The sequence below is a fragment of the Siniperca chuatsi genome, linkage group LG14, assembly GCF_020085105.1.
Source record: "Siniperca chuatsi isolate FFG_IHB_CAS linkage group LG14, ASM2008510v1, whole genome shotgun sequence".
Lineage (NCBI taxonomy): Eukaryota > Metazoa > Chordata > Actinopteri > Centrarchiformes > Sinipercidae > Siniperca > Siniperca chuatsi.
The window spans coordinates 29,127,688-29,146,871 of record NC_058055.1 but is presented as its reverse complement, the minus strand read 5'-3'; the positions used below and the strand labels follow the sequence as shown (position 1 = coordinate 29,146,871).

General features: G+C 44.1%; 2 protein-coding genes across 4 annotated transcripts in view; one reads left to right on the top strand and one right to left on the bottom strand.

Annotated features, from left to right (window-relative positions):
- Positions 1 to 10,858, top strand: part of chm (CHM Rab escort protein) — a 28,439-nt gene extending 17,581 nt beyond the window's left edge. Inside the window, exons 15-20 of the mRNA XM_044223620.1 lie at positions 1,755 to 1,851; positions 4,996 to 5,094; positions 8,594 to 8,739; positions 8,947 to 9,154; positions 9,834 to 9,979; positions 10,775 to 10,858. Coding sequence (XP_044079555.1) covers positions 1,755 to 1,851; positions 4,996 to 5,094; positions 8,594 to 8,739; positions 8,947 to 9,154; positions 9,834 to 9,979; positions 10,775 to 10,858 — 780 coding nt within the window. The remainder of the gene's footprint in view (positions 1 to 1,754; positions 1,852 to 4,995; positions 5,095 to 8,593; positions 8,740 to 8,946; positions 9,155 to 9,833; positions 9,980 to 10,774) is intronic.
- A 155-nt stretch (positions 10,859 to 11,013) lies between these two features.
- rps14 (ribosomal protein S14) lies at positions 11,014 to 15,280 on the bottom strand. Of its 3 annotated transcripts, none has more exons than XM_044222542.1 (5): positions 15,159 to 15,279; positions 13,908 to 14,059; positions 12,865 to 13,026; positions 12,373 to 12,449; positions 11,014 to 11,121 (listed from the first exon to the last, which is right to left on the bottom strand). In XM_044222542.1, exons 2-5 carry the CDS (start codon positions 14,054 to 14,056, stop codon positions 11,054 to 11,056), a joined length of 456 nt encoding a protein of 151 aa, XP_044078477.1. In that variant the 5' UTR covers positions 14,057 to 14,059; positions 15,159 to 15,279; the 3' UTR covers positions 11,014 to 11,053. The 3 variants fall into 3 exon arrangements, with proteins under 3 accessions (XP_044078477.1, XP_044078478.1, XP_044078479.1); XM_044222543.1 differs by having other exon boundaries at positions 15,115 to 15,190; XM_044222544.1 differs by lacking the exon at positions 12,373 to 12,449 and having other exon boundaries at positions 15,159 to 15,280.
- Between the last annotated feature and the right edge of the window lie 3,904 nt (positions 15,281 to 19,184).

Genomic DNA, 19,184 nt, shown 5'->3' with positions numbered 1-19,184 from the left:
ATATTATATACTGGTGTGTCGCTCCTCCACTTCGGTCCAGACTGAAACATCAGCAGCTGCTGGATGAAACGTGCTTCATCGTTCATGTTCAGGATGAACTGTAATAACTCTGCTGATCCTCTGACTTTCCCTCTAGCGCCACCATCAGGTCGACACGTTAACGTGTCCGACACATTACACTTACAATACTTAGTTTTGGTCATAAACCAACCTTTGCCTTGTTTAATAATAAACCACAGCATAATAAGTTCTATATCTCCGGGTTGGTTCCTCACATTAAATTGCTTTTATTGTGAAGCAACTGCAGGAAGTGACATCAACATTTGCTGACTGCAGTTAATGATCAGAGCAGAAAACTGTATCTAATATGGATCAATCACATCTGGCCGATTCGAGATCAGTTAGATTAGATCCATCCAAATGTTGTTCAGCGTCAGGTAAAGCTCAGGTAAGCCTCAGCTAAACCTTAGGTAAACCTTCGCTAATCCACAGGTAAAGCTCAGGTAAACCTCAGGTAAACCTCAGCTAAACCTTAGGTAAACCTTCGCTAATCCACAGGTAAAGCTCAGGTAAAGCTCAGGTAAACCTCAGGTAAGCCTTAGCTAAAGCTCAGATAAACCTCAGGTGAACCTTAGCTAAACCACAGGTAAACCTTAGCTAAACCTTAGCTAAACCACAGGTAAACCTTAGCTAAACCACAGGTAAACCTTAGTTAAACCACAGGTAAACCTCAGGTAAACCTCAGGTAAAGCTCAGATAAACCACAGGTAAACCACAGGTAAACCTTAGTTAAACCACAGGTAAACCTCAGGTAAACCTTAGCTAAAGCTCAGGTAAACCACAGGTAAACCTTAGCTAAACCACAGGTAAACCTTAGTTAAACCACAGGTAAACCTCAGGTAAACCTCAGGTAAAGCTCAGATAAACCACAGGTAAACCACAGGTAAACCTTAGTTAAACCACAGGTAAACCTTAGCTAAACCACAGGTAAACCTTAGTTAAACCACAGGTAAACCTCAGGTAAACCTCAGGTAAAGCTCAGATAAACCACAGGTAAACCACAGGTAAACCTTAGTTAAACCACAGGTAAACCACAGGTAAACCTTAGTTAAACCTAATTTCAAAGGAAAATGACAACCTGGCTGTTTTGTCACCATTTAACAGTAATTTAATACGTTCGTTTGATATTCTTCTAAAGCTAGCTCACATTGCTAGTAATGCTAACTAGCTGGTTAGAGGGTCTGATGAGGAAATTGATCGGACCTGACAGATGTGTTTTTAGAGTGAAGCTTCAGGTCAGAGGTCACCGTGTCCTTCAGCTGCAATGAATTATGGGATTGATGAAAAAGAAAAAGATCAGAGGAGAAAAAGTCAAATAAAGAGTCAGTTACCGAAGAAAATCCCCAAATTCATCTTTCTGTCGGAACACACACACACACACACACACACACACACACACACACACACACACACTCTGCTCACTAATTAGGTGTGAGTTAAATATTGAAATATTGAATTAAGTTTGGTCAGAGAATTATGATGCTTCATAGATCTTCTGCTGTGTGTGTGTGTGTGTGTGTGTGTGTGTGTGTGTGTGTGTGTGTGTGTGTGTGTGTGTGTGTGTGTGTGTGTGTGTGTGTGTGTGTGTGTGTGTGTGTTAGCCTGCAGTGTTCGGTAATAAGATGAAACTAATCTGGTTTTCAACACTCTGAGGAGGTTTTTCATTAAAGACTTTTATCTGTCTGTCCCGTCAGGTCTCCATGGTAACGGTTCCTCCAGTAGCAGCAGGATGTCCGGCGGTGAAGATGGTGGAGCTGTGTCCGTCCACGATGACCTGCATGCCGGGAACATGTGAGACACTCGCCGCTGTAATCTCTTATGTCGGCTCTGTGGTTTTACTATATTGAATCGACTTATTCTCATCTCAGTTATCTCGTGTCTCATCCTTATTTCAGTTTATCATCTCAGTTATCTCGTGTCTCATCCTTATTTCAGTTTATCATCTCAGTTATCTCGTGTCTCATCCTTATTTCAGTTTATCATCTCAGTTATCTCGTGTCTCATCCTTATTTCAGTTTATCATCTCAGTTATCTCGTGTCTCATCCTTATTTCAGTTTATCTCCATACTTTTATACCAGCCTTATAACATTATCTCACCGTATCTCACTTTGTCATGTTATAATCTTCCATAATATATATATATATATTATCTTGTTTTCTCATTTCTACTTTTTGTACTTCATCTAATCTTCATGATCTTGTCTCGTCCCAAACTATCTCATTGTATCTCACTTTCTCATCTCTCTTTTTTTACATTGATGTCTCAGCTCCTCTTGTTGTTTCTCATCTCAGCTTCATAAGTTCATCATCTTATCTCTATTTTTGTCTAATGTCATCTCGTCTCATTTATACTAAATATCTTAATCATATCATCTCGTTATATTTCATCATGTCATCTCATTTTATATCACACTAAATCTCATCTCATATAACATCTCATCTAACGATTTCTCATTTTATCTAATGTTATTGTATCTTATATGTTTTCACTTGCTATAAGACTGAAAATACTACGGCTATTATTTGAAGGGTTTTTGAGGTCCTCGAGGAGGTTTTTGAGGTCCTTGAGGAGGTTTTTGAGGTCCTTGAGGAGGTTTTTGAGGTCCTCGAGGAGGTTTTTGTGGTCCTCGAGGAGGTTTTTGAGGTCCTTGAGGAGGTTTTTGAGGTCCTTGAGGAGGTTTTTGAGGTCCTTGAGGAGGTTTTATTTCCCTGCAGCTTTAGCAGTGTATGAAATATATGAGAGATTTGAACCATGAGGTGATGATCAGCTGAAAATCCTCCAGCGTCCTTGAAGAGAAACTGATGAATCCACCAACAGAAACACTGATTAATGACCAACACACACACACACACATACAGCAGTGTGTGTGTGTGTGTGTGTTCCGCCTGTCAAATCATCATCATCATCTTCATCTTCTGCTGTGTTGTCCTGATGCTGCAGTGTGATTGGTTACTGAGTCAGTGGGCCTGAACGCCTTTAAAGCAAAACACCATTTATCTAAACACACACACACACACACACACACACACACACACACACACACACACACACGTGTTCGTAGCCACAATAAACTCGTATAAAAATAGTAAAAATTAAAATTGTGTTCATGAGGTCTTTATTAAAAAAATACAAATATTTTTAGAGCTACACAATTAATTGACTAATTGATTATTCAAATAGATTTTTCTGCCAATCAGTTAATAATTTCAATGAGAAACTGACATCTTTAACATATTTTGTCTAAATCTAATAATTTAGAAAATAATGGGTTGAAAAATGGATAATTAGCTGCAACCCCAAATATTTAATAAACATTATTAGCATTTTATCTGAAAGGTTAAATCATTTCTTTCTTTTTGTCAGAACTGGTGGTTTCTTCCTCCAGTTTGGACCAGTACCACCAGTACGAAGTGTAGAAGTGTAGTTTCTGGACGTGTTTGGTCACAGGACTGGCTTTACTTTAAATATTCTTACATGTTTGGTCACAGGACTGGCTAGTATTTGGACCACACTGAGGAAAAGAAATCTGAGATTACCGGAATAAAAATAATAGCAGTAAAAAACATTATTTTATGAGAACAGAGCGGAGACGTTAATACTCTGTCTTTCAGGTTTCACCGATAAGCGTCTGACTATCAGAGAGCTGTTCTGAAGCAGCAGCTGGAGTCCAGCAGGGACCTGGTTTTCAGCTGAGACCAGAGTTCAGGCTCAGCGGGCTTCGTGGACATGATATGAAGGGAAGCCAGAATCGGGGCTGGGTGTCGGTACTCGATACCTTCTAAGGTACCGACTGAAATAACTCGAAACGTCTCCAAACGATCTAGAAAAAAACGAGTATTTGTACGGTTTTGCTTGCAGCCAATCACCGGAAGCGTTAACGCGACATGTGATTGGCCCACTACAGCCAGCGGCCACGTACAGTCTGTGGTGGTGAAGTTGAGCGCGGTGTATTGGACGGAGTTGGCAGTTCGGCCGGCTTCGCTGCCGGAGTGTCTCTGGTCTCTGGGCTCGGCCGACACACCGAGCACTTCTACGTCTCGTTCTCCGGCGAGCTGGACCCCGACCCAGCTCCGGACCAGCGTGCCCTGCAGACTCCCGGCCTGACGGCTCTGCCGAGCCCAGAGAGACTGCGTTTCCCATTACTCACCCCTCTGATGAACAAGGCCGGTCTGTTGTGCTCAGTCATTTGGATGCGGAGGTGTGGTGGTATTTTACGCAACTGAATGCTTTTATTCACATGATGGGGATCAAAGGAAATACTCCGTCGGTATCTGTATCACGTTAAGGGTTCTGGTTTTGGTCCTGTTACCGTCATTTTTTAAACGATACCCAGAATCTACCTGTCCTACAGTCTGCTGAGTCCCATCCAGACCACCTGACAGACACCTGACCCTGTTTGGGACTCTGGATCAGGCAGAGTTTGCTGCTCTTCATCAGAGGAGGAGTTACAGTAACAGACTGACCGCTCGTCCTCATAAAGCCTCGCCTCTAAAAACTGTGATCAGACAGAAATCTCACCTGTGCGGCTTTTTGTCCACACAAACGTTCACTTCACCTCCTCGCAGAAAGTGCGGCTCGCAGCTGCTTCCTGAGCTTTTCGGTGGGAAGCGTCCTGGAGGAGGGAGGTGTCCAAAGGGGGGGACGTGACTCTGCAGTCTAATAACTGGAGGCTACAGGAGCCAATGGGCTGTCAGGAAATACTAAAACATGCAGATGTAATTCAGTCAACCTATAAGCACGACATGATTCATTCATTCATTATTATAACTGCCCAAAAACCCTTTAACGGGGGGAAATGGTAGAAAGCTCAGGAAGAGCAACAGAGGACGGACACACAAATAACAATAACTTACAAAAACTACAGTTGCCATGGAGACCGCTGACCTCAGATGAAGTTGTTTAATGAGGTTTTTTTTTTCCCGTCTCTCTGTAGATTTGGTCCACCTCACCTGTCAGTCAGTCGGCTCCGCCTACGAGGACCTGTCGCCGGTGGTTACCAGGATGTTCCGCACGCCAGAGTCACGTGACCAAGGTAACGCGCGCACACACACACACACTGTGTATAAACGACACTCTGTCCTGTAAACTTCCTCTCCTCTCTGACCTCCTCCTCTTTGTCTTTAATTCATTCATCACTTTCTTCGCTGCTTTTAATTATAACATGAACAACCTCCAGCGACGAACACACACACACACCTGGAGGATGGATGGATGCAGGTACAAAGAGATTCATCAGAGGTGATGGAGGAGGAGGAGAGAAGCTTCTCCGTCATGTTTCTGTAAAACTGCAGTTTCAGCTGCTTCTTTCTGAAGCATCGAGAGCTGCAGCCAACTTATTTTCATTATCCGTTAATGTGCCGATTATTTTTCGATTAATCAATCAGCCGCTTGTAAATAGTGAAAACCGAAAACTTCTCAGAACTAAAAGTGACATTTTCAAATGCACTGCGTTACACTGAGGGATGTTTCTAATATTTTGTCCACCCCGTTTACAAACATTGGAGGAGGGAATATTAGAAAAACATTTAAATAATAAACACAAAGTAGAATTAACACGTTTCTGACAGTGTCAACCAGAACTGAACATTAAAGGCTTCGTCGCGGCCGAGTTCGTCCTGTTCTTAGTAAAGTATTTCCGATAATCACAGGTAAGAAAAAACATCAGTAATATTTGGATTTGGGTCCAAACTGAAGGTGTAATTTGACACGAGCGATGGTTTCTGAAATACAAAGTGAATTTAATAATGTGTGTTATTTATAATCAGTTGGCCCCGAAGAGGGTCGTTTTTACGTGAGTCCCCAGAGTGAGCATAGATCTGCGTGTGTGTGTGGACCCCTCAGTGTTTCTGTATGTTAATCTGACATTTTGTCACTTCAGAGCGTTTTATCTCACTGAGGCTGGCATTTAAGGCGTCGGTATACATCACAGCTGTTTGTCGGATGTTCTAACAGTGAAATTAGTTTCAGTTTGTAAAAAAAAAAAAATCTATTTTCCCAAATTTGTTTAATTATTTACAAACTAAAAGACTTATTATACTTTTTACAAAACACTTCCTGTTTGATGTCAGAAGTAAATATTACAAAATGTCCCCACAATACAAATGCCAACACGTCAGACGTTTGTTTGTCCACTGAATTATTTTTAAACGTACGCAGTGTTCACTACAACACAGCGATGGTTCACATCCACCCTGAAACCTGCAGATTCCTCTAATATTATTGTCTTTCTCTCATTTTAAACTTTATGCACTTTATTGTTTATTTAACAGTCAACTGTACATTTATTGCACCAGCTGATTTCCATCTGTAGTTTCTGGGCTGACGGTGATGAACAGGTTGAACAGGTGTGCTGAATTAAAACAGCAATATTACAATCATAAAAAAAGAAACAATACTAATTTCCAATATTTCCAGTATACCATCAATAATCAAAGCATCAATGAAAACAAATAATTGGTGGTATTAACGCAGTCAGGTGCCCATATGAACATTTAAACAGGTTTCTCCCGCTGTAATCCGTCCTCCTGTTCATACTGACCTTAAAGGGACAGTTCACCCCAAAATCTAAACTACATCTGTCTCCTCTCACCTGTAGCTGTTTATCCATCCGGAGTGTTTTGGTTGAGCTGCAGAGTTTTGGAGATATCGGCCGCAGAGACGTCTGCATTGTTTTAATATAACGGGACAACATGGCGCTCGGCTTGTGGAGCTCAAAGCGCCAAAAAATACATTTCGAACTCGACAGCAACGTCTCTTTTGAGAAATCCTGACCCGGTTACTGAAGATAATCCACAGGTTTGTTGTGAGCAGTTTCTAACGGTAGAAAGAAAATAGTTCCCTCTGCGGCCGATATCTCCAAAACTCTGCAGCTCAACCAAAACACTCCGGATGGATAAGCAGCTACAGGTGAGAGGAGACAGATGTAGTTTAGATTTTGGGGTGAACTGTCCCTTTAATGGAAGTGATGGAGGACAAAATCATCCTCTGAAGTTAATATGAAGCTTCAACAGACGGAGTTAAACACAGCAAGAGATCTTCCAGAGTTTCAGCCTCGTAGTGTAAAATTCCCTCTCAGCTCAACAAGGAAACTTTAATTTAACACTAAACATGTTTTTCGTACAGAGCGAGGGCTGTGGACCATCTTTAATAAACAGTTGGTTGGTTCTACAAGTGTTTTTGTTTACACTTAACAGTAATAACAGTTGCATTTGTGTTAAGGCTTCCCTCCACACAGGAAGTTAAAAACCTGTTAATGCAGCTCGATTGATCTCCCAGCGTGGATGTTCACAACGGATACAAACACTTTTCTATGCTGCCCCGACTCTTCCGGTCCGCTGCACCTCCTCTCCTCCTCCTCCTCTAATTGACATTTGACTAACAACCTGTTTGACATTTTACGCTCGACGCCGCTCTTCTTCTTTTCTTTCGCCTCTTCCTGTCTTTTTAAAGGGTAGCCTCAGTGTGACAGACACCTTTGAAGAGTCCTCAGGTTTCTGTTTGTTGCATTAACCATCAGACTGTTGGGCAGTAATCTGATTACTGTAAGAAATGACAATGGGAACCTCAGTACCGCGTCACTGGTCCCAGCAGGTCTCTGTGTGGACTGACTGGCGTTAGCTTGGTTCAGGAGCTGGAGGTTCCCAGTATCTCCAAGTTATCTTATTTACATGTTGTGTCTTCTTTAGCTGGCTCGCTAACGTTAGCGAGCCAGCTAACTTACCCAGTTCTGCTCTAATGGAGGATCTCAGGGGTCATCACGTCCTCCTGCTGGAGGCGGCCATCTCGATAATGGTAGTGAGTCTTAAATGTAAATTAAATAGCGTCTTCTTTCAGGAAGCATCTGACGGCGTTTTGAGAGCAGCTGTCAATCACGCGGAGCCACGCCCCTTTTTATGTCATCAGATAACTAATAAAAATAACTTCTCACATAAACGAACACATCGGCGTGATAAGAACTACCTAAAATGACAGAAACCATCTTTGTTAAAGATTTTTTAGTTTGGCTCGTGTCCCGTCCGCTAACGCGGAGGGGGCGGGGCTTCTGACCTGTACTGCAGCCCGCCACCAGGGGGGCGGTCCAGGTGTTCTGGGGAGCTGTCATGTCGTCCATCTTTATAAACAGTCTGAGGTTCAGATTTGTTTTATAACCTGAAAATAAAAGTAGAATAAATTGTGCGTCACAGTACTGAGTCAAAGCAAAGCATCGTCTGCGTACGATGAGATAAATAACGTTTTCTCCACCAAGATGGCGTCTGTGGTTTTTCTGTGCCAAGCGTTGAAATGATGCGACAGATAACAAGCTGTAACATATTTAAAACGTACTGTGAGCCTCAAAGGTCTGATTTATTATTGTATCCGACAATAATTATTAATTATACATAAAAGAAGAAAGGGAAATATGTAGAAATACAGCCTTAAAGTCAGTTTATTAAATGTACAACAAATGATGGAAAGAGGTAGGTACCTGTAGGGGGCGGGGCTAAGACCTCACGTGTTCAGCAGCTGATCGTCTGTCTTCCGTCTCTCTGCAGAGGACTGTCCGTCTGTCCTCTGGTGTCTGTACTTCAACATGGCCGACGGTTCGGGGCTGGAGGTCGAAGGTCACGACCTCCCGTCTAACGTGTACATGTGCTCTGGACCGGATGGAGGTCTGGGACACGAACACGCCATCAGACAGGTGAGACTCGCACACCTGGCAGCTCAAGTTTGACCTTTAAACTGTCAGATTTACCGTTTGTACGAAACGATGTGACTTTCAGAGCTGTGAAGGACTCACACGTGATCAACAATCAATAACGTGCGTTTAAAAAGAGCTGGAGTCCGTTTCAACAGCGACGTTAAAAATCAAGTTAAGCTGCATCGTGTTTTATCTCCGTCTGTTCAGGCCGAGTCCATCTTCCAGAAGGTTCTTCCTGAGGAGGACTTCTGTCCTCCTGCTCCGAACCCCGAAGACATCATCTACGACGGAGACAACACCTCGTCCTCCGCAGCAGAGGAGGAGAAACAGGAGGAGCAGGATGGAGCAGCAGAGGAGGAGAAACAGGAGGATGGAGCAGCAGAGGAGAAGCAGGATGGAGCAGCAGAGGAGGAGAAACAGGAGGATGGAGCAGCAGAGGAGGAGCAGGATGGAGCAGCAGAGGAGGAGAAACAGGAGGATGGAGCAGCAGAGGAGCAGCAGGATGGAGCAGCAGAGGAGGAGAAACAGGAGGATGGAGCAGCAGAGGAGGAGAAACAGGCAGGATGGAGCAGCAGAGGAGGAGAAACAGGAGGAGCAGGAGGTGTTGGAGGAGCAGAGCCTTCAGACTGAGGAGTAACATGTAGAAATAGATTAACACACAAACCCTCCATAGAAGCCAAAACCTCCTGCAGTGGATTGTGGGTTAAAGTTGCCTTCATTTGTCTTAAATCTTTATTATTTTTCTATAATTTGTCCTTTCTGCTATTTAAATATTGTAAACATTAAAGCTTCGACGTGAACAAACGTCTGTCGTCACTTCGTTTGTTTATTCGTCCACTTCAGACCAGAAAGTTTCTGCAGACTTCAACCTTTAGAAACAGGAAGTGGATCAGCGGGGGGTCGGACGGCTGCAGTCCTCCCGCTGTTCAAACCCCCGAAGCAGCAGACCGCTCCTACCCACAATCCCCAGGGAGACACAGCTGCATGATGGGAAACTAAAGGGTAGGCGTCGCCGACGCTCGCTGTAAATGTCAGGTTGTTGCTGCCGGACTCGGACTCCATCACTTCCTGATTTAAAGTTGTTTTGTCTCCAGGCCGCCGGTCAGGCTCAGCGTGTCGCTGCCTCCTGCTGGCCGACAGCCCGAACTGCACCTGCGGCAGTGTTACTTCCAGAAAGTCCTCTTTCCAGACTGACGACAGATCAGCTGAGCGTCAAAATCTGCAGGAACGCCGACTCATCGCACGTTTCAGTCGTTTAATTCTTCTTTTGGGGCCAAAACATCTGGAGTCTGAACGTTTAGCTGTTGAACGGCTGCAGCTTTGAATAAAAAACAGCTGATAAAAAAATCTTATCTCAGGGTCCATTTAGTAAGCTAGCTGTTCTGGAGCTTTCAATCATACCACATGATCTTCCTCAGTGCGTCATAGAAACAGACACCCCCATTGTTGTTCACGTTGCTTCAAAGTTAAACTTTTCTCTGATGAAGATCATGTCAATGACTGAGAGCACCAGAACAGTTACTAAATGGTCCTTTTAGTTTTATCATGTGACTCGACTGTCAGTTATTGATTTCATTCACAAAAACAAACTAATTATTGACCCTTTAAACACCCGCGGAGCTGCAACAAAGTCCTTCCTGAGCTCTCAGCGGCGAGCCACTGAATCAGTTGAGACCATCAAAACTTAGGTAACGTCTGTCATGTGTTCACCTGTTGCTAGGAAACACCTGTAGCGCTGTCCAATCAGGAGCGACCATGTAAACAGGAAGTATCTTTAGTAAATGTAGGTATTAGTTTTATTTCTGTGTGATTATGCTAAGCTAACTGACCTTGTTATTAGCATGTTTCATAATTTGAGGAAAGTGATTTAAAAGTACTGAGACTTTCCTTCCGTAGAAACACGTCGTCACTACGCAGAATATAAACGTATTGATGTGTTCGTCACTTTAATGACTTGATTTAATCAATTTGAAATTAAAATTAGTTTTAACTGAATCTGTTTATTTTAATTCTGTGGATTTATTTGTGACGGCAGCGATGCAAGGCCACGTGGATGAACCAGAACCAGAACCAGAACCAGAACCCCGCTGGACTGGATCCTCGTCTCTACAGAAAGTGACCTCAGACTTCGGTTCAAACCAAACTCTGTACATTTCTTCACGTGTTTCTGCATCAAAGTGTTTTATATTCAGTCGGTCAAACATTTACAGTTAGAAACCAGCGACTCAAACTATTGATTACATGACAGCTGATTGAGAGACTCTGAAGACAAACAGACTTTAATCTTTTTATTGTCAGAAAACCTTGCTGCAGTTTACAGACGGCGACCGCGACGGCCGCCCTTCCTCCTGGTCGAGTCCGACGGGATCGGAGTGACGTCCTCTGAACGAACCCACGAAGAAGAAACAAAACACAAGAAGAAGAAACAGGAGGTCACACACTGGAAACAACTTCTTATACATTTCAACTCAAACTTCAGATGTTAAGTTTTCAGCTTCAAACGTGTGAAACCAGCGACCGTCTGAAGGGGCACAGCTAGCTTAGCACAGTTAGCTTAGCGTTCAGGTCTGAACTTCAAAACAAACAAGTATTTCCACTTTCTCGCTTATATTTCAGATTTTATACAAAGCACATCGGCAGCTTTTTAAACATTTCAGACGTTTTGTATTTTTATGGAGTAAAAACATCTTGAAATATAGTGCTGTCCTGTGTGCTGTTGCATGCTGGGGCAGCAGGCTGAGGGCAGCCGACGCCAACAGGCTCAACAAACTGACCCGTAAGGCCGGTGACATTGTGGGGGCGGAGCTGGACTCTCTGGCGGTGGTGTCAGAGAGGAGGATGCTGGGTAAACTACACGCCATCTTGGACGGCGTCTCCCACCCGCTCCATGACGCGCTGGTCAAACAAAGGAGCACCTTCAGCGGAAGACTCATCCCCCCACAATGCACCACAGAGCGCCACAGGAAGTCATTCCTGCCTGTGGCCATCAGACTCTTTAACTCCTCCCTCTAAGTGTCAGTCTGTATGACCCGAAGTCACTAAACTGGACATTGATCATTAACATCTCTGCAATACTTGAATAACTGCAATAGCCTCTTAAATTCCCTATTTATTGATATTTATTCATACTTTTATTGCTGCTGTGCAATATCCTCCGTCTCATTATCATCTTAATAAGCTGCACTATTACTTTATACCGTATCATCATCATCAACCGGTAAACCCACCTGGTACTGAATCTATCTGACCTGTATGACAGTGTATTATGTATTGATTTGATTGATTTGCTCAGTGCTTCTGTTCCTGTGTGACTGACGTGAAGACGAGCTGCTGTAACGAAGAGTTTCCCCTCAGGATCAATAAAGTGTTTGATTAGTTCAGCCTTTAATGAATTAGCTCAGTTTGCAGCAACGTGTTCTCCTGCAGCACTTTCTCTTCTCGTAATTCATCTGAACGTATTATTACGTGACCGTTGCCGCGGAGACGTGCCGACGCTCCGAGCGGCAGCTTCCCTCGGTTATAATCCATAAATCTGAACACCTGCGCGACCTGATCCGAGCGCAGCCGAGTCAACACTCGTGTCACGGTTACCATGGAGACGTGACGACGGGCAGGAGTGCGTGCGTGACTCACCGATGCGTCCGATCTTCATGCCGGAGCGAGCCAGAGCTCTGAGAGCAGACTGAGCTCCGGGACCCGGAGTCTTCGTCCTGAAACCAACAGACAGCGTTCAGAACACAAGAAGAAGAAACAGCACCTGGCTGCCCAGCAGCAGACAGACAGACAGACAGACAGAGAGAGAGACAGACAGAGAGACAGGCAGACAGGCAGAGAGAGACAGACAGACAGACGGGCAGACAGACAGACGGGCAGAGAGACAGACAGACGGACAGACAGACGGGCAGACAGAGAGACGGGCAGAGAGAGACAGACGGGCAGACAGAGACAGACAGACGGGCAGACAGACAGACGGACGGGCAGACAGACAGACGGGCAGACAGAGACAGACAGACGGGCAGAGAGAGACAGACGGGCAGAGAGAGACAGACGGGCAGACAGACAGACAGACGGGCAGGCAGAGAGACGGGCAGACAGACAGACGGGCAGACAGACAGACGGGCGTACCTGTTGCCTCCCGTGGCTCTCAGCTTGATGTGCAGCGCTGTGATTCCGAGCTCTTTGCAGCGCTGAGCGACGTCCTGAGCTGCCAACATGGCGGCGTACGGAGACGACTCGTCTCTGTCCGCCTTCACCTTCATCCCTCCGGTCACGCGGCAGATCGTCTCCCTGGAAACGCACAGACCAATCAGACATCAGACACTCAAACTCCTCCAGCTGAAAGGTCAAAGGTCATTTAATCGACGTGCTGATTATTCTCTGAATTAACAGACGGACGAGAGAAATGTGTTGATTGTGTAAACAACCAACTGTTCTAAGCTCAGGTACTGCAGTTCCCATAATGCTTTGGGGGCTGTAAACAGGAAGTATAATGTTAAGAAGCCCGTGTTTTTAGAACGAACGGTCATTTTGAAACTTACACGTGCAATAACTTTGTTGAATAAAACAAAATCCTGCAGATACCAGACTTCAAAAAGGTTTTATATAAATTACACAAAAGGCAAAGAAAACACGATCATTTTTACTTATTTCGGTCGCACTGACCGCAGTGAATTTCGTGCTATTCTGTTTTCTTGTGCCGGCGCTCACGGCCTCTCGTGTTTGACGGCGGCTGAACCGAAAGCCTTCGTAGCCCGGTTGTATAAAACACGCCGAGGGCTCCGTTTCTGGGGAAAGAGGCGCCGAGCCGAGGTCAGGTCAGGTCTGGCTCCTCGCCGCGGGAGAGCCAGCTGGTCTGACGTTAGCTTGTGCGCTGATATGAGTATTGATAAATGTACAATTAGACTTTCTTAAATGTATGTTTTGGTTATTTAGTTTTAAAAGACATCCTAACAACAAACGCATTAATCTCCCATTTGGGTAATTTACAGGTGTTTCAATTGTTTACAGGTGTTCAGGTCCGACTGAGGCAGCAGCTAGCCATCGCTTTAGTCATCGAGTTACTCGGGGAACCGTTTCAGCGCCGGTCTGCAGGTCTCTGAGGGTCTCTGCAGGTCTCTGAGGGTCTCTACAGGTCTCTGAGGGTCTAGTTAAAGTTTGAGTGAACTCACTTCCCGGAGAGGTCGGTGACGTGGACGAAGGTGTCGTTGAAGGAGGCGAAGATGTGACAGACTCCGAACACGTTTTCTCCTTCGGCCACCTGAGGACCCAGACTGATGACCTGCTCCTCCTTCTTCTCCTTCCCTTTACGAGGAGCCATCGTCTGGTGAGGAGGAGGAAGAGTTAGACACGAGGAAGAGCCATCCAGACGCTACAGTTACTTCATTCATCAACCAACACACGCGTCTCTCTGATCTCCGCCAGCCTCAAACTGACTTCACCTGTGCAACATCCTGAAAACACACCTTTCCTCCGGCAGCACCTGAGCCAATCACGCGGTGACGCACAGACAGTTCACACACTTTCAAAATAAAAGACAGAAACGTCGTAAATCTACGAGCGATCACTTAAACCGGGAGCGTTGAAGCGGCTGATCGCAGAGCCGCTGGCGGTTTGTTTAACTAGCGTTTCCTGTCCAAGCCTTCCTCCACATGTTCAGGACCCACCAGGATCACAGGACCCACCAGGATCCACGAACCGGTTTAGGGTTCGTGGATCCTGGTGTTTAGTTTAGGGTTGAAAGTTAGCTTCACCTGCGCTTCTGCCCCGCTGATGGTTCCCGGTCTGCCGTCTCGTCACAGACCGGATGAAAACACGTCTGAGCAGCTTTAACGTGTCCGGTAACGGATCTACCGGCCTGAGCTGGTCACGTGCGGGCTAACAGACCAGCTAACAGGCTAAAGTTTCTCATTTTAACCGAGAAGGAAAACTAACAGCTTCACACCAAGTCTGACCGCCGGAACTGAATATTGATACTGAATATTTTGATAGTGAACGCATCGATAAACTGCGCACGAGACTAAAAACCAACGGCCGAGATGCTAACGCTAGCCTGTTAGCTTCTACACACCAACTAAGTCTCACCTGCCCAATTTTACCCTGACTTACTTCTTCCGGTATAAAACATCAAGTTAACTCTAAAATATAACCAATAACAAAGTAAATTAAACAGTAAACGTTGGTTTCCCGCCGCAGGAGCCTCCGCTCTCAGCTAAAATGGCGACATGTTGCTGCAGCTCGCTGACACACAAACAGACGCGGACAGAAAAACACCAAAAACCCGACAAGAAGTTTGACACCGAGAAACAATTTCACCGCGAACACAAACAAACAGCATCCCAGGTTCTGTGCAGACACTTTAAATCAGCGGATGGTCACCTAAAGAGAAGATTATAGTTGGATGAGACGCCGAGAGAACTCACCTCTGTGTGTCTCTATACGAAGCAGAAACAAGAAAGGAAAGAACTTCCGCTTCCGGGGGCAAAGTTCACGCGCTCCAGCGCGGGAACGAGCTGCTGCCGCCACGTGGTTTCCACAGAAACAGATTTTTATTTTTTAAATTTAAACGTTTATATATTATATTCATGTTATAAATCCGAGTAGCCATAATGCTGCATTAATACGTTTCTGTTTTGTTGTATTTTCCTGTTTTTGAGGCAGTTATAAAACTAAATAAACCAAATTCTTATTTGTTTATTTGTATTTATATAAAATTATATAGCTTTCTGAAGCGTCACGTTTGTATTTCGTCTCTATATACAATAATCTGAATGCTTTCAAAGCTTCTCTCCACATAATTCTGGTGCGAAAATACAAATATAATCATTTTACCTGAAACAGTAAAAATGTATTTGGACACTAAAACGAGTGTGAATCAGTGAGAATAACTCACCGAGCGTAAACTACGCCTGGCTCATGGAGCAAAAACAAAGATACTTCAGGATCAATATTCAGTTTTTACCAATGATCTGTCACATCAAATCAATCAAACACCTTCTCCCAGTTTACTGTGTGTGTGTGTGTGTGTGTGTGTGTGTGTGTGTGTACATACACACTGTACGCAAGATAATGTACAAATACCTGATCAAGGTGGACTGAGTTCATCACAACCTGAAGACAGTTATGTAACTCCTGCATGTTGCCGTTCCTCCCAGTTCAGCCCAGTCCCTCCCAGTTCAGCCCAGTTTCTCCCAGTTCAGCCCAGTTCAGCCCAGTTCTTCCCAGTTCAGCCCAGTTCAGCCCAGTTCAGCCCAGTTCTTCCCAGTTCAGCCCAGTTCAGCCCAGTTCCTCCAAGTCCCTCCCAGTTCAGCCCAGTCCCTCCCAGTTCAGCCCAGTTCAGCCCAGTTCTTCCCAGTTCTTCCCAGTTCAGCCCAGTTCCTCCCAGTTCAGCCCAGTCCCTCCCAGTTCAGCCCAGTTCAGCCCAGTTCTTCCCAGTTCTTCCCAGTCCCTCCCAGTTCAGCCCAGTTCCTCCCAGTCCCTCCCAGTTCAGCCCAGTTCAGCCCAGTTCTTCCCAGTTCAGCCCAGTCCCTCCCAGTCCCTCCCAGTTCCTCCCAGTCCCTCTCAGTTCAGCCCAGTTCAGCCCAGTCCCTCCCAGTCCCTCCCAGTTCCTCCCAGTCCCTCTCAGTTCCTCCCAGTCCCTCCCAGTCCCTCCCAGTCCCTCTCAGTTCAGCCCAGTCCCTCCCAGTTCAGCCCAGTTCAGCCCAGTCCCTCCCAGTCCCTCCCAGTTCCTCCCAGTCCCTCCCAGTCCCTCTCAGTTCAGCCCAGTCCCTCCCAGTTCAGCCCAGTTCAGCCCAGTTCTTCCCAGTTCAGCCCAGTCCCTCCCAGTCCCTCTCAGTTCAGCCCAGTCCCTCCCAGTTCAGCCCAGTTCAGCCCAGTTCTTCCCAGTTCAGCCCAGTCCCTCCCAGTCCCTCTCAGTTCAGCCCAGTCCCTCCCAGTTCAGCCCAGTTCAGCCCAGTTCTTCCCAGTTCAGCCCAGTCCCTCCCAGTTCCTCCCAGTTCCTCCCAGTTCTCCGTCTTCAGGCCTTTTCTAAAACCACCTGCTGTTTTGTTTTCATTGGATGAAACAATAAAGTTTGCAGAGTGAAACAGACCAATCAGACGGCTGCGTTTGACCTCCTCAGTTTATTTACAGAAACACTTCGAACACGACGCAGAAGAAGAAATACTCCAAAAAACTACAAAAGGAAGAAGATTAGAAAGTCTCTCTCTCTCGTTACACAGCGAGCATGCAGCGCTGAGTTAATACAGTACGAACAATATCCATCATAGTAGAAAAAGCTGAGTGGATGTGAAGGAGCTGATTATTGATTACTGATTATTGATTTTGCAGAGCGTGAACATCATGAGCAGGAAACAGCGAGGACTCGGTCTGCTTGACCTTTGACCTTTGGATTTTATTTTACAAACGGATTAAAACGTGAATGTTTGTTTACTGTTGGATAGTTTTTGTATTAATAATTTATTTTTTATTTCTGTTTCTGAAGGAAAATCCAAAAACCAAACGATCAATAAACCGGTGAGCAGAAGAGCTTCAGACAAAACTTCAGACGGATACAAACCTTTAGTTTAATTACAGGATAAAAGTAATTAATAACAATTTAATAACTGACAGTGCAAAGAAACCACATTTACACCAAACTGTAGGGGGGTAAAATCTACACTAAATATAACTGAACAGATAAATTAATAAATTAAATTTGAAATGTTGGCGTTTCTTTAAATACCCCCAAAATTGTACAGGGTTTGGTTGGTACCTGAGTTCATGTCCGCAGTCATATTTCTGGGAATTTAGGAGTTTAATGACATAAAGAAGAGTTGACATTTTTAAGGCAGATTCGATCTTTTTTAGACTAAATATCTTAAAATTTGATCGTTTCTACTAAAAAAAAACATACATAAATTAAATAAGAGGGATTTATTGTTTGATTTTCCTCCAAAATTGTTTACAGTGTATGTAGAGAGGGTCTGAAACAACATTTGGACCATATTGTAAGTGATGACATTTACACTAAATATAACTACTATAACAGTTAAACTGCTAAATAGAATAATAATGATTTAAAATATTGGTGTTTTTTAAATACTCTGAAAATTGTGCAGAGTTTGGTTGGTGGCTCATCAAAACTTTCATAGGCTTAGGATAGGATAGGATTCACATCAACTCACATTATTGCATTGCTTTTATGTACAATCACACATTAGAGGAAATAAATTCATGCAGTACAATTTTTACATAATGATTCAGCAAAAAATTATTAGCTCACTAGCTAATGCTAGCATAACACAGCTATCTGCTTCTTTATTCTGTTCGTTCTTGCCGTGTTAATTTAATGGTTTTTGTCAACAGAAGCTTCAGTTTGACTTATTTGTCTTCAGTTCTTAGTGTCTGTGTTATCTTTTAATTTCATGGCCTTCTGTTAAAATAGAGTCGTGTGCACTAAAGTGCATATATGTGGCACCAACTTCTGCTGCCATTCAAATTTATGAAATTTAGTTTGTAATGTTTTTGTCGTAAATGCTCCTGTGACGGAAACCTTAAACAGTTATAGCGAGTCACCAGATTATTTATGTGCGAAAGCAGATAAAAAGTTACCAACACGTTATTACAGTGATTACAAAATAATAATATAAATAATAATAACAGTTAAAGGTTTGGTATCAGTCCTGGAAAAAGCCACATCCTGGAAAATGGTTTGTTAGCTTGTTAGCATTATTAGCATTCCTAATTGTAGCCAGTACATGCTTTTAGCCACGAATAAGCATGTTAGCTTGTTGTAAAACCTGTTATCTTGTGGCTAGAAGAACAGCTAAGGATTGCTAACAATGCTAACAGTCTGAAGCACCTCCTCCTCCTGCTGTTTCCCGTCACGTCGAGAAAAGCTTCCTGTGGAAGTGATCGTCCTCTCAGTGCTGCAGGTGAAGCTTCAAAACAGAGACTTCCAACCACTCTGAGTCTTTAGCATCAAATGAAAACATTTCATGAGGTCACGTCTGAAACCAGGAGCCGAAACATTCAAATCGTCTGTCTGAGCGAATAACAAGAGAATCGAACGTCTCCTCTGAATCACAGACTGAATAGATCATTTGAAGGTTGGAAGTCGCTGCTTTGGATTCATGAAGATAAATACGGAGCAGCCACACCCACTGAACATTTGGTAAAAACAGGAAAAACATCAGAGCATCTGTTCATCGGAATAACATGAAATCTGCTTTAAGATGAATTCTTCAGTTTCAAGCATAAACACCAAAATAGTTCTAAAAAATGACATCTCAGATATTTGCAGGGAGCGTCCTCGCTGCTCAAAGATTTTCACCAATAAATAAAACTTTCAAGTGTCTTAAAAGGTCAAAGGGGAGGTTTAGAAAACACACACTAGTCTACTGTAGAAAACTGCCATTCACTCTGCAGGTGCCATTTGGAGTCCCGACTGTGGTCACACTCTAGTTTGG

What these genes read in the sequence shown, in the direction of transcription:
- rps14 (XM_044222542.1), bottom strand. Translation starts at nt 14,056, where the DNA reads ATGGCTCCTCGTAAAGGGAAGGAGAAGAAGGAGGAGCAGGTCATCAGT. An exon ending in AGAGCCACGGGAGGCAACAG is followed by an intron (nt 12,450 to 12,864) that starts GTACGCCCGTCT and finishes TGTTGGTTTCAG; the next exon opens with GACGAAGACTCCGGGTCCCG. An exon ending in CATGAAGATCGGACGCATCG is followed by an intron (nt 11,122 to 12,372) that starts GTGAGTCACGCA and finishes GGGTTCGTTCAG; the next exon opens with AGGACGTCACTCCGATCCCG.